This window comes from Choloepus didactylus, chromosome 3 (genome assembly GCF_015220235.1).
Source record: "Choloepus didactylus isolate mChoDid1 chromosome 3, mChoDid1.pri, whole genome shotgun sequence".
Classification (NCBI taxonomy): Eukaryota; Metazoa; Chordata; class Mammalia; order Pilosa; family Megalonychidae; genus Choloepus; species Choloepus didactylus.
Window position 1 is genome coordinate 80,893,176 of NC_051309.1, and position 15,043 is coordinate 80,908,218.

Genomic DNA, 15,043 nt, shown 5'->3' on the forward strand with positions numbered 1-15,043 from the left:
GGTTATGACTGTTTTTAGGCTCTTGATACATACAACAATTACTTTCCCAAAGAATTATACTAATTTACTACTTTGCTAAATATATGACATTGTTGGCTATAGTCGAAGAGGGTCCCAAACTAAGAATGACTCGAGCACCCAATCAGTAAGCTGGTAGAAGATAGTAGGTAAGAAGTCAAGACTACAACTCCTTCTCTGGAGTGTTTTTGAATCAATCCTTGTTTTCATTACAAAAAAAAGTCACAAGAGTGAGTTTAAGTTACCTTTATTCTGCACCTCAAATAAAGTTATTTTGTTTCTTACAAATGACACAAGTAGAGACATATATACAGTAGAAGATCCAGATAGTAAAGTAGAAAGAAGAAGAAGAAAAACACCCACACATGATCCCAATACTTCATTTAACATTTTGGTATTTCTTCTTGGGCTTTTATTATTCGCCATCTTCTTACACATGTAGTTGGATTATACATAAATACTTTTGTATTTTGTTCTTTCCATTTATAATAAGCACTTCCCATTATAAATATTTTAATGGCTACATAATATTCCATCATGTGGATAAATCATAGTTTACTTAAACATTTCCATACTGAAAGCAGATTACCACAATGATGAAAGTCAAATCTGCAGAAGGAAACGACTACCATATTAGAAATGCCTTATACAAGTATAAGCTTATGCTATATACGTGCTACAGAATAAGCTGTGCTTTTTGCTTTTGTTTGCATCTGTAAAGCACAGTACAGACCCAAGACTCTGTTCTAGGAGAGAAAAGGTGATTTCCCAGGACTTTAACCCTGTAAAAGAGGAAAACCTCCATGTGAGTGCCCACCCTTTTGCCTTCAAAACAGAAGAGATGTCTATGAAGGCAAAGTATTATCATTATCTTCATTTTATAGATGAGGAAAAAATATTGAAGATATTTTAAAAATCTCCTTAGGTATATTCCAAAAATATGTAAGCAATGGTTAACTAAAAATTAACTAAAAATTTCATTTCCATACAATCAAAAGATGCCACTGTAAAAGGATGCAAAACTATTATGTATCTACAGTTTTAAAAATGTGTTCTATAAAATAGTTTGAAGGCAGAATATTCCAACTGATAAATATTTCTGGTTAGTATAGAGTTGCCATGCAATAATCTGTATAGATTACAAATTTTCAAAGAATTGGAATATAAAGAAATATAACCAATATTTTAATTAACCAAAACTTTTTAAAAACTATTTAAGTAACTTTATGATTCAGAAACATATTTACTATTGCTGTCATCTTCACCATAAATCTGTTTCCCACTGTGCTATAGATGTGCACTGGGGTTGCTAACAGATCTCACTCCCCCTACCAGCTGAACTGCTCCTTCCTCAGGATGCCCCCCAGCCTTATGCTTGTGCCCCTATATAGCTCTTTAAACTGCCTTGTACAATATGGTCATTTTGTAAGTGTATGGGCTTCATTGGATTGACAGTTTCTTATGGCACAAACCTATATTTGCAACTTACACTGTATCTAGCAGAGTGCTCTGCGCATGGTGGACATTCAATATACATTTTTATATTTCATACCCATTTCCTCCCCAAAATGGATGAGGTGTAAAACAAATATTTGGTGGAACTATAACTGTTGTTTCACTCTAAGTAAATTACAGAAAAAAACAGAATAAAAGCTTAATAGATATCCAACCTTTGATGAGAAATTTACTGAATGCTTATTCTGTAGCAGATAACATGGTAAATGCTTATAAATTTCTCACAATTCTCTTCAAGGTAAAGATCACCCTGCAAGGTCTCAGCCTTTGCTGGCAATATCCAACCTTGTGAAGATCTCATCTTCAAGTTTATAGTAAACAGAAAATACTCACAAGACTGAAAAAAGAATAAAAGAAATCAGACAGAAATAGACACCATTAACTTCAAGAAATAAAATAGAGTAAGAATTTATCTTTTTAAAGGGAAATCTTTCTTTCACATAAACCTCAGACAAGTTAAGAGCAGGTGAAGCCATGGTGTAAGAAAAGAAGTCAGAAAACAATAGACTTTGGCCTCTTGGCATCACAACAGACTTTGGCCTCTTGGCATCTAAGTGGTGTGGGGCAATGTAGGGGAAGGACGAAACTTCCAGGTTCTATCACAACTCGCACAGAAAAGCTGTGTACCCTAGCTGCTATGCCATTTTCAGTTTTATTCAAGTCTCTCTGGATCTAGACACATGAGGAGACAGCCATTTTAAAAATGCAAATTGAAAGGGGAGCACAGTTTCAGGTCTGAAATACTCAAATCTGCATTGGACACTTCCTCTAAAACACTCAAGTTGATAGAGATTGATTCTGACAGTTCCTCTGACTAGGCCAGTGCAATTTAACCATTAAATCTCAAGGTCTTTACAACTAATCCTTGAAAACAGTTATCTGGGGCATCTCGGGAAAAGTCACAAAGTTTCATTCAAACACAGCTAAAGTTAAACTCAGGAAGTGACAAAAGATATTGGAAGGGGGAACAAGAAAAGTGATTTCATAAACAAACACATGGCAGAGATAAAACCACTATTTCAGGACTTCTAAAAAACTGGTAGAGAAATTGCTTTCTAATCCTGTGCAGAAAATGGCCTTTTACTCTAATTTGAAGTAACAGCAATTTTCTCACCCACCAATTTGAGGCAAAAGCCACCAAACTATTTCCCAATGCAGTAACTTGTGAGAGACAGACAATGACTCTCATATCCCCTAATATCCATCCAAGCATGCCTACGAAAGGGAGAATGGCACACAGTCAACACACACGACCCAAGAAACCATTTTACTGAAAAAAGGCAAATAGAGGGCTGAAAACATTACAGGTAAAGGGAGACTGAGGAAGCCAATCTGATTTTTCTTTCCTCTGTGAAGAATGGGCAGCGCAAATGATGAAGAAAAGACATTCCAAGATTACTAGTTATAGTTAAGGCGATTTTTAAAAAGTGAGGTCTTAACCAAAAAGTCCTTACATGACATTCAAAACAATATTTTGGATGGTCTAAAAGAGCTATACCGTCCACCCAAAGTCTGTACAGCAGGGACCTGTTTTTAGCAGGTAAGCCTATTTACAAGTAAGAATCTCTTACTCTTGTAACATTGTCCATTTTTGTTTTGTTTTAAGAGACTATAAAACCCTATCCCCTACAGAGTTAGTTTGTAAGGCCTCTGTGACCCCACAGAAATATGTACCTATCTCTAATACAGAACTATTTACATTGTACTCTAAACACACACATATGCACTGCCTCCCGCTAGGCTGTGAATACCTCAAGTGAAGAGGTTATGGCTCATTCATTTTTGTCCACAGTAATATGCAGTAGGCACTCAATTTTTTTTTGCATGGATGCTGAATGGAAACGATTTTACAATACCATACTGTTTACATTTCAAACATTCCCACCATAAAATAAAAATAAAAATATCAAATTGCTTCTAAGTTTACTGTGGTTTCCAAAATATAGTACTTCTGGACTTCTTAATGTAAACAAACATTCTTGATTTACTAATTTTCAGAGTAACGGAACAAATACAGCATTTTCCTAGTAATGGAAAACTTGCTTGGTAGTTACTTCATTCTTTTTCTCTTTTTCAAAAGTGCATCTCGTAATGCCATCTGGAAGATAAGAAAAAAATATTTAAACATGATAGCTTTGGTACACCCCCTTATGCTAATTTGGTTACATGGAAATTTACCAAAATGGAATCATTAAGTCAAATCATCCTGGAAAATTACAAATAGTGATATACTCCATAACAGGTCGTAGTGTATAATTCTTTAAATGTGCCTTTGGATTCAATTTGCAGGTATTTTGTTGAGAATTTTTGAATCTGTGTTCATTAGGGATATGGGCCTGTAGTTTTCCTTCCTTGTAGTATCTTTATCTGCTTGTGGAATTAAAATAATGATAGCTTCATAAAATGTTAGGTAGTGTTCCTTCTTCAATTTTTTGGAAGAGTTTGAACAGGAATGGTGTTAGTTCTTTTTGGAATGTTTGATAGAATTCCCCTGTTAGGCCATCTGGCCCTGTGCTTTTCTTTGTAGGAAGGTTTTTTTGTTTGTTTGTTTGTTTGTTTGTTTTAAATATTCATTTTATTGAGATATATTCACATACCATGAAGTCATACAAGACAAATCGTACATTCAATTGTTCACAGTACCATTATATAGTTGTGCATTCATCACCAAAATCAATCCCTGACACCTTCATTACCACACCCACAATATAACAAGAATAATAATTAAAGTGAAAAAGAGCAATTAAAGTGAAAAAGAGCAATTAAAGTAAAAACACTGGGTGCCTTTGTTTGTTTGTTTCCTTCCCCAATTTTTCTACTCATCCATCCATAAACTAGACAAAGGGGAGTGTGGTCCTTATGGCTTTCCCAGTCCCATTGTCACCCCTCATAAGCTACATTTTTATATAATCATCTTCAAGATTCATGGGTTCTGAGTTGTAGTTTGATAGTTTCAGGTATCCACCACCAGCTCTGTAGGAAGGTTTTTAATGACTGATTGAGTCTCTTTACTTGTGACTAGTTTGTTGGGGTCTTCTAGTTCTTCTTGAGTCAGTATAGGTTGTTCATATGTTTCTATGAAATTGTCTATTTCCTCTAAATTGTCTAGTTTGTTGACTTACAGTTGTTCATAGTATTCTCTTATTTTTTTTTTTTTTTAATTTCTTCAGGATCCATGGTAATGACACCATCCCTCCTCTCATTTCTGATTTTGTTTATTTGCATCTTCTCTGTTTTTGACTTTGTCAGTTTAGCTAAGGGTTTGTAATCTTGTTGATCTCAACGAGCCAACTTTTGGTTTTATTTGGTCTCCATCGTTTTTTTCTTCTCCAGTTCATTTATTTCTGTTTTAATCTTTGTTATTTCTTTTCTTCTACTTGCTTTAGGGTTAGTTTGCTGTTCTTCCCCTGGCTTCTTCAGTTGTTCAGGGAGGTCTTTGGTTTTAGTTCTGAGTTCCCGTGTGGGAACTTAGAAACCAACAGACTTATTTTAGCCACACAGAGACTTTGCTGTGGTGCTCAGCACCTATCTCCCAACCCTGAAGCAGGCCACTGCAGGTGCCGCTCACTCCCTTGCCTGGCTGTGGTCTTGCTGCTGCCAGCCCAGGGGGTGGTCCCAACCAGAACAAACTTACCCTGTCCCTCGAGGCGCTGTCTCTTGTTCATTTTTGTCAGCATCCCCTTCACATACTGTGGGGGACCCTCTATGGCCAGTAACACCCTGAAACCGTGGTCCTTGGTATCCTCCAGCCCCTCTCTAGTTACTCTCATGGAGGAGAAGCCCGTTCCATTTCACCTACTCTATCATCTTCCCCTACACCAAAGCCACTTGAGCTAACAAATTCAGCAAAGTGGCAGGATACAAGATTAATGCAGAAAAATCGGTAATGTTTCTATACACTAGTAATGGCCTAACTGAGGATGAAATTAAGAAAAAAATTCTATTAACAATAGCAACTAAAAGAATAAAGTACCTAGGAATAAACTTAACCAAGGATGTAAAGGACTGCTACACAGAAAACTACAAAACTTTGCCAAAAAAAATCAAAGAAGACCTAAATAAAGGTAGAAAGATATTCCGTGTTCATGGTTAGGAAGGCTAAATGTCGTTAAGATATCAATTCTACCCAAATTGATCAACAGATTCAATGCAATACCAATAAAAATTCTAACAACCTACTTCGCAGACTTGGAAAAGCTAGCTATCAAATTTATCTGGATGGGAAAGGGGCCTCGAATTGCCAAAAAAATTCTAAAAAAGAAGAAGAAAGTGGCAGGACTTACCCTTCTGACTTTAAAGCTTATTATAAAGCCCCAGTGGTCAAAACACCATGGTAATGGCGTAAAGATAGACATATTAATCAATGGAATCAAACTGAGTGTTCAGAAATAGACCCCCAGATCTGTGGTCAATTGATTTTTGACAAGACCCCCAAATCCACTGAACTGGGGCATAACAGTTTCTTCAACAAATAGGGCTGGGAGAACTGGATATGCATATCCAAAAGAATGAAACAGGACCTCTACCTCACACCCTTAAATTAACCCAGAGTGGATCACAAACGTAAATATAAGAGTCAGTATCATAAAATTCCTAGAGGAAAATACAGGCAAACATCTTCAAGACCTAGTAATAGGAGGTAGCTTCTTAGACCTTATACCCAAAGCATAAGCAACGAACAAAAAAACAGAAAAATTGGAACTCCTCAAAATCAAGTGCTTCTGTGCCTCAAAGAACTTTGTCAAAAAAAGTGAAGAGGCAGCCAACTCAATGGGAGAAAATATTTGGATACAATACATCTGATATAGGTTTGATATACAGTATATAGAAAGAAATCCTACAACTCAACAACAAACAACCGAATTATAAAGTAGGTAAAAGATATGAATAGACATCTGCCTGAAGAGGAAATACAAATGGCTAAAAAGCATTTGAAAAGATGTTCAACTTCATCAACTATAAGGGAAATGCAAATCAAAACCACAATGAGATATCATCTCACACCTATAAGAATGGCCACTGTTAAACAGCAAACTACAAATGTTGGAGAGGATATGGAGAAACTGGAACAGTTATTCACTGCTGGTGGGAATATACAAAGGTACAGCTGCTGTGGAAGACAGTTTGGCAATTCTTCAGAACCGAATATCGAGCTGCCCTACGACTCAGCAATTCCACTATGTGGTAATACCCAGAAGATCTGAAAGCAGTGACAGAAACAGACATGTGCACACCGATATTATTAGCAACATTATTCACTATTGCCAAAAGATGGAGACAAACTAAGTATCCATCAACAGACGAGTGGATAAACAAAATGTGGTATATACATACGATGAAATATTATGTAGCAGTAAGAAGGAATGAGGTCCTGAAGCATGTGACAACATGGATGAACCCAGAGGACATGATGCTGAGTGGAATAAGCCAGACACATAAAGGATAGATATTGTATGATTTCACTAATATAACCACCCCAAAATATGTAAAAAAATGTAAACTTTGAGTCTTAAAACACAGAATATAGGGGACCTAGAGGTAGACAGAAGCTAGAGAAGTTGGAGCAGTTATCTAATATGTACAGACTTGTTAATGAGGTTGAACTTAAATGTATAGGGATGGACAGCGGTGATGGTAGTTTGTTAGTGAGATCATAAGTAATAGTGCTTTATTGAAGGTGAATATGATTAAAAGGGGTTTTTTAAAGTCATGTATCTCACTGATTAGCACTACAAATATAAATAAGTTCTTGCATGAACTACTTCAAAAGTATGTTCATAATAGAGTGGCATATGTGAAAAACTACCTATTGCAAGCTATGGGCTATATTTAACAGGAATACCTGACTAGTACAGCACAAAACTAGGGGTAAATAACTAGGGGGTGATGAGAGTTATGGGGTATTCTGGGTTTTCTCTTTGGTGTCGGTGTGTCTATTTGTTATTTTTCTCTTGGGAGCAATGAAAATTGTCTAAAATTGACAGTGATGATGACTGACAACTAAGAGAGGATACAGTTGGATAGAAGATATGCTATGTGAATATATCTCAACAAAATCTGCAGATTCAAATAAATAAACAGAAGAAAAACAAAACAAAAACAACAACAAAAAACAAAAGTGGAGGGTGGTGGAACAACATTAACTCAAAGTAGCAGTCACATAAATCTGTAATGAAGCAAGGTCTATCAACTGAGCAACTACTATTTCTTCAATCCTAAAATCTTGTTAATGGCCAGTAAAGGATAGATTGATGGATTTAAATCAATTCAGTGACGAACCTGGCAAAATTTAGAGTATCTAAAATCTTAAATGGTACCCTTCCTTTCAGTCCAATTTCAACAATTTCTATTAAAAATGATGTCACTTCTGTTATTTACATGATGTTGTTGAATACGGTTTAGAACTAGAAAGATTAAATAAACAGATAGCTAGATTTTAAATGGTACCTTGATTCCATTAATACTGATTTGGTTCCCTTAGGCATGGCACTGCCCTGGAGGGTTGGCTGTCACATTCAGACCAACAGATTTGTCCTCTGCTAGCTTATTCTGCTTCCGAATGTGGGACTATTTTACCCTGATCTGTTTTCCTGGAGATTCTAAAGAAGACATTTAGATACATTCTGGTATACTCCCAGTAGAGGAAGATATGAAAACATAAATTTGTTTTCCTACAATGAATCACTCAATAATCAAGCCACTGAGCAGCCTGGCACTACCTGTCAAAGGCTATAAAAGTATGAAATCAAATCCCAAAGACCTGTAAGCAGAGAGACTTTGCAAAACGGCACATAAAGGTAGGATCATGCCAACAACAGAGCTGATAATTTCACACTACTTTCCTGAAAATGTTCCTGAGATATTACCACTCAAACTTATTGTTTGTTTGTGTTTCTACAATAGTACCAAGGAATATATAAGGTGTTTGAAAAATTGCTATTCACCTAATTTTGATATTATACTTCACAGGGAATTTTAGCATGGGAAGGGACCTGAGAGATCATCCAGCTTGATTCCCTCTGTTTATAGAGTAGGAAAAAGGACTCTGGTCACACAGTTGGATCTCAACCAAGTCAGGTTTGGATTTATATACTTTGACTACTTTCTACATCTCCGTACTCTCCAATAATGCTCCCGATTCATCCCAAGACACACACACACACACAGTACAAAGTCAAATGTAAAGCAGTCTTAGAACGGCAGTATTATTCTAGTTAACCAAGTTTCCAGTTGAACTCACCTGCTTTTCTCTGAAGGAACGTTTATTTTTTGACCGGACATTCTGGCTATACCGCATCATCATAAAGTTCTTCTGTTTTTTCTTCTCTTTATTTGTGGAACTGGCAAATGGATTCATTTTGGTTTTCTTCCTCACAAATTCTTTCCGGTCTGTCTTTCCAGCCTATCAACACAAAACAATTGGTATTTCTTCATAACATACCTCAGGAGTTATCCAGTCAACCTATGTATCTACTCTGCACCTGGCATTCAACTGGATGCCAAGAACACGAAGATGGATGGAATGCAGCCCTTGCTTCCCCACAATTCAATTCTGGGGCAGAAATGACTCTGATGTATTTTAACGGCACAGTGGAAGAAAATGTCATAGTACAGCTTGGTGAGGTCAGAGGAGCTTCCCAAAGGGGGAGACGTGTCCTTGTTTTGCAGGATGAAGGTGTTCATGGTGGTAGAAAGGAGGAAAAAGAGCATTCCAGGACATAGGGATAGTATATATAAAGGTGTGGAGGAAAAACAGCGTGTTTTTTAATTTTGTTTTGAATTTTTATTTTGATAACATATATATGTATATAACATGAATTTACTTTTTAAACCATTTTTAGGAGTACAATTCAGTAAGAGCATGGATTTTTAAACTTATCTAAATGGGTTTAGTGCAATGGATGCAGAGGGTGAAGTGGAGCCAGTAAGGGATGATGCCTAAACCAAGTAAAAATACAGAAAATGAGGTTGGAAACGGAGGCAGGAAGCTAACATGAATACCCATGGCCCATGCCAGAAGCAGACTCCAACTGTCTCTGGCTTTTCATTGATGACTGTAAACATTCTTGTGCTTTTCTATTAGTTTTGATAAATGTACCAGGCCTCCCTGATGCCAGGAACATTTAATACTGCCTTTCTGTGCTCTATATCTTCTTTTGGTGTGGGTACATACAGTTGTCAAAACTCATCTTAAACTGTATAGTTTGTGAGTCATATTTAATTTTATTTGCTTTACACTTAAAAATCTAGGGAATATTATGCCTCACTTACCATTGCAGTTGCTAGTCTTGTCTCCTTGTCAGACTTTGGCTTTTTATGAAGGCGCTCAATGTCCCGAAGTGAAAGTAATTCGCCCCTTGAGTGAGGGGAAAAAAATGATATGAGATGGCTATGGAATTTCTTTCCCTCATACCTATATTACCACGTGAGCAGACTGAAAACCTGGTATATGTGCCATTTTACCTGGGCTCCTCATCACTGTCTATTTCGATATATTTCCTCTTTTCAGCTTTCCCAGGGGCAGCACTGAGTTCTTTCCTCATTTGGGCCATGCGGATTTTCTGGAAGTCTTCCTGACTTAAAACCCGACTAGTGCTGATGGCTGCAGCTTTGGCTTTCCGCTCTTCCATGGGCATGCTGTTCAGTTTCTTGGACTTGAAAGCACACAAAAGAAGTCATAAATGGTTACTAGCTCAAGTAAGAGATTTGCCATTCAAACTTTAGTCCCCCCACAAGGCCCAGTGTAAATTAAGGCTTGCTAAACAACAGAATGATGCATTTATACAAGGAAATATTAATACTTACTAATTCTTGCTGTTCTTCATCAGAGGAGTGGTGCACATCCACCCATTCACCATCAGTATCCTCCTCCTCGCTGAGACTGGCACTTTCCCACCCATCTGTATGGAAAAAAACACACTGTAATTACTACCACTTTATGTTGGGGACTCAGTATGTTGAGATAAATCAAGCAAAAGAAAAGTAAGGCAATAAGCCTTGAAAAGAATGTTCTGCTGATCAAGAATTAAGCAGTATTAAGCCATATCAATTTTGTTAATGTAAGGAATGGGAAATCCTTAAATTAAATGCAATATTTAATTAAATGTACTAATCAAGCATACACCACATGCCAAAATCTTACAATGGTTTTCTCTATCTTTCATAACTCAACAGAAGAGGAAAGAGAGTTGCAGAGTTAAGTAACCTAACACAAGCTACAATGCCAGAAACTGCAGTCTACACTGAAATCACAAAAATCACATCTGACTCCAGAGCCTATGTTCTTTGCACCAAATAACTGCATCCATCAAAACTGCACTTGGACATTTATCTTGGCCACAAGTATCTGACTAATCCATCTAATCAAATTCATAAATTATGTTATATAAGATAAACTAGTTAGAAACAGTTATTCAAACTGAGATAGGAAATTCTGGATGTGAAAGAACCTTATAACAGTCTCAATAAATAGGTATTAGGGTTCTTAAAGGAGTCACCAAAGTAAGTTACAATCCTTCAGTGGCTCTTCTTGATCTCCAAGATAACATCACAGCTCTTTAGTTTGGCATATATATGACCACTCATGATAATGCTCCCAACTCTGTATCTAATTTCATATCTTGCTATGTCACATCTTGTGTTCCATATTCTGATAGTTCTCTAAATCCTTTAGGATTCTATTCACACTTTCCCTAGAAAGTTTTCACTATTCTACCACTCCTTGCCAAACTCCTGCATCATCATTCAAAGCTTATAGGTTACCATCTCACTGACCCAACTTCTCTCCTGCTTTCATGCCTCCACTCCAAAAATAAACCCTGTTAATATTTTATTACTCAGCTTTTTATGAAAGGCCTCAAAGGCAGGAACCATATTATTCATTTTCACACTGGCTGAGGCTGGTACATGGCTAGTGCTTAAATTAGCCTTTTGGAAATAATGAATGAATGAACAGGAGGAAGACGGGACTTCGGCGACAACTGCAATAAAACCAAACCCTGAAAACCAGAATGGAGTTCCTCAAGCTTTCTTCGCCAGGCAGAGCTTTAGAGGACTGATCTTAGGACTAACTCTCACCATTTTTTCTAGGAAACAGACACAAAATCATCATTTTTCCAAGTGTCAAAGAGCATGCCCTTAGTAAGGGGTGGCAACACTCAAGGACATGAAAAGGCATTTCCTACACTAGAATATAAGCACCCACAAGAACAGGAAACATGACCATTTTATCTCCAATTTATAACAGTGCTTGGCATGTAGTCAATGCTCAATAAATATCTGCTTAATTTTTTCAAACTGCATAAAGATTTAAAGATCAACACAGATAGTAAGAGTGACTTTGCTCTCAATAATGGTGAAATAAAAATAAACCTTCATAGTTTTCAGCATTCTCTTCCTCTTTCTCAATTTCTAGAACTTCCGCTCCTGGAATGTAATCTTTAGCATCTAATTCTCCATATTCTTGCACTCTTGCTTCAATCGAGGCTTCTGTAGGCTTGCCCTAAATAAAAGGAGATGGTTTATAACAAGGTTAGACTGCAAAACACTAATCACAAAAGGAATTCTCTAGAATTGTAAATTTAGAAGGGAGAGTTAGCTTAAAAAAAAAAAAAAAAAAGAAATTAGGTGACAAACACAGTCCAGTTATATCTCAGGTAAAAGTAAATCCCCATAGCCACAACTCTATTATTTTCTCATTCTTCTGATCCAGATCAAGAAACTGGCAATGATCTGAGAATAGTGCTGTGATTTTTAAAGTCTCAATATCACCCTGTCTCTGTCTGTTACTTACATGTATCCTTCTTCCTTCCCAACTAGAAAGATGTGATACCTGGCTGGGGAATATTCTGTTTAATACTGGCAAAGCTACTGACTGATCTTTGAGATTCCAATCTGTTTACAATTTCAAAAGCTTTCAAGTTGAAAGAGCCTGGTATGTCTACAAGGCTCAGTCATCATCCAAGGGCATGTGCCAACTATCTAGGGCAATGGCATTCAATCACTTGTACTCAGAACTTAACGGATAAAACTGTGCCTCACCAGTACTAATAATGGAAGCATCACAAATACTGAAATTCAAATTGTAGGAAATTACACTCATCTTCTAAGACCATAACCCTTACATCAGCAGCACAAGCATGCTTCGCCTACCCGGAATTTCTTCTGCAACATCTGAGGATTTAGTGTTCGGAAGAGCTGAATCAAAGTTCTAGCAGACATCATTACATCTGTAAAAGAATACCTTAATCAGAATTAAACTCCACAGCAAAGAGAATACTAAGGCAAAAATGGGCCACTCTGCAGTCTACAGAGAATAACATGCAACTTACTCTTATCTTTGTGTGTTTTATACTGGGCCAGGTCTTGGAGAAGTTCTTCATTCATGGCTAGAGGACATCGAGCTGTTATCTCTTTAATAGCATTGATTCTGAAAAAGCAAAAATGAATTTTAAAAGCGAAACAACCAAAAAACAGAAATTTCATGTAAGACAACCTAAGGAAGTTTCCTAAAAAAGACTAAATCAAAAGGAACATGAGTTGGGTTTTATATGGCTTAGGTGCCTAAAACTGCAGCATAGTAGAGCATGTGAGTGTGGAGGGCATTTATTGCAGTTCACAGCCATTTAATGTCCAGAACACTAAATCACTGCAGCATTTACTCACCATGTCTAACGGAGAAGGGATCAAGTCAAACGAGAAAGGTTAAAAGTGTTTATGGCTGTTATTTCAGCAATATTTTCCAAAAGAAAAAAAAAAGCCAACTGCTCAGCATATCACTTAATTATTAGGACAGATTAGATAATTCTTAACCCACTGCTCATACTCATTAAGCATTTTTGAATTAATTAAAAAGGCAGAGCTGAACTGCCTTTGGATTAAAAAGCGATTCAATAACAAAACATTTGTTTCAGGGAAAGACATGAATTCAAGCCAGGAGACAGGAGGAAAAACAAAGATTGTCAAATAATCATTTATTTGAAAGAGTAAAGCTAGTTAAACAAAAAAAAACTGATTAGAATAAGTATATATTCTCCTGCTCCATCCTCAAAATTCCGACCAAAAATTCAAATACCAAGTCTCCTAAGAAGACTGCAATGTAAACTGCTTTTCTCGAGGCCACACTGCAGCTGAAAATCTTACATCTTTGTGAGCTCTACTTAAAGCAAAATCAGTACATTAAAAAACATATCCACTGCCTCCAGCCATGTTCTACATACCCTACTGTCATGACTTCACCAGAGTTCTTGTCGGTGACAAAATTGTTGGCCACAGTCATGAGCAATGACTGAATGATCTGAATTGGGAATAAAGAAAAAAGATAAACGCTGGTAAAATGTCCGTACCTACTCAAACACTTGAGGATGAAAGGACAGTATATTATTCACAGATGAAAATTAGCCCTTCAGCTTCAGTTTGGGAGTTGGAAGGAATCAATACTGAGGCAGACAGATTAAAAATATTCCAATTTGGAGGCTGTCCTTAATGGCTATCCTTGCAGACTAAATTTTATACCCCTTTAACATTATTTTTCAATACAAATAAAAATTAAAAAATGCTTTGACCCAGCATAACCCAATGCTGTATTAACCAAAGAAAGGAATCCCCAGCTTTGTGAAATTACTATAATCTTACAAATATTCCTGAACCCCCCACTCATAAAATATTTTTTAAAAATTAGAATTCTCAATAACTTGTCCAAAACAAACTTCACTTTCTATGAGCTGTACAACTGAATTTCTACATGTATCTCTTAGAGTTAGTGTTTCCTTTACTCACTTAAAAAAAATAAAAGTGGCAGTAATCCCTGTGGGAAAAGTCACTCTAATGTACGTAACAGTGGCACTGCTATGCATATACTAGATCCAGAGTTTAGGTCAAGAGTGCTCACCTCTGGGGGTACCAGGTGATGAGATGCTTGTGCAGCAAACAGGAGGATCTTTGTTACTTCTAAAAACATAAGAGACCACAAAGGCCACAGTCAGTTTATTACTCTGCCTCCAAGGACTACAGCAAACATGGCAAGCATGTTCTTCCTGCCTTAATGATTCACTGCCTATTCTACCTGGAACACCCAAACCCCAGATACGTGCATGCCACACCTCTCATTTCCTTTAGGCCCCTGCTCAATTGTTGTCTTATCAGAAAGGTCTTCTCTGACCTAAACTAGAACCTGTCCCAGCACTCCCTATCATTTTTTTAAAAATTTTATTTTGAAATAAATTCAAACTTACAAAACAGTTGCAAAAACAATACAAACCCCATACACAGAACTCCAGCATACCCCGACTCCCCTCCCCCAATACCCTGATCCACCAACTTTAACATCCTATCACACCACCATTTCTTTCTTTCCCTCCCTCCCTATCATCCATCATCTATTGCTCTGTCTTCTGAACATGACAGCAAGCTGCACACATCCTTGAAAAAACAATATAATTCACATATACATTTCCCATGAACAAGAACATTCTTTTATGCAATCCCATTAAGCGCAGCTAAGAAGTTCAAG

General features: G+C 36.9%; 1 protein-coding gene across 2 annotated transcripts in view; it reads right to left on the minus strand.

Annotated features, from left to right (window-relative positions):
• Window positions 1-249: 249 nt before the first annotated feature.
• The window catches only part of SDAD1 (SDA1 domain containing 1), a 33,932-nt gene continuing 19,138 nt past the window's right edge, over window positions 250-15,043 (minus strand). For both annotated transcript variants that reach the window (XM_037830005.1, XM_037830006.1), the window contains exons 13-22: window positions 14,423-14,481; window positions 13,752-13,828; window positions 12,864-12,961; window positions 12,685-12,761; window positions 11,905-12,034; window positions 10,339-10,433; window positions 9,997-10,187; window positions 9,805-9,889; window positions 8,774-8,935; window positions 250-3,631 (exon numbers count right to left, since the gene is read on the minus strand). In XM_037830005.1, coding sequence (XP_037685933.1) covers window positions 3,584-3,631; window positions 8,774-8,935; window positions 9,805-9,889; window positions 9,997-10,187; window positions 10,339-10,433; window positions 11,905-12,034; window positions 12,685-12,761; window positions 12,864-12,961; window positions 13,752-13,828; window positions 14,423-14,481 — 1,022 coding nt within the window. In that variant the 3' untranslated portion in view covers window positions 250-3,583. The remainder of the gene's footprint in view (window positions 3,632-8,773; window positions 8,936-9,804; window positions 9,890-9,996; window positions 10,188-10,338; window positions 10,434-11,904; window positions 12,035-12,684; window positions 12,762-12,863; window positions 12,962-13,751; window positions 13,829-14,422; window positions 14,482-15,043) is intronic.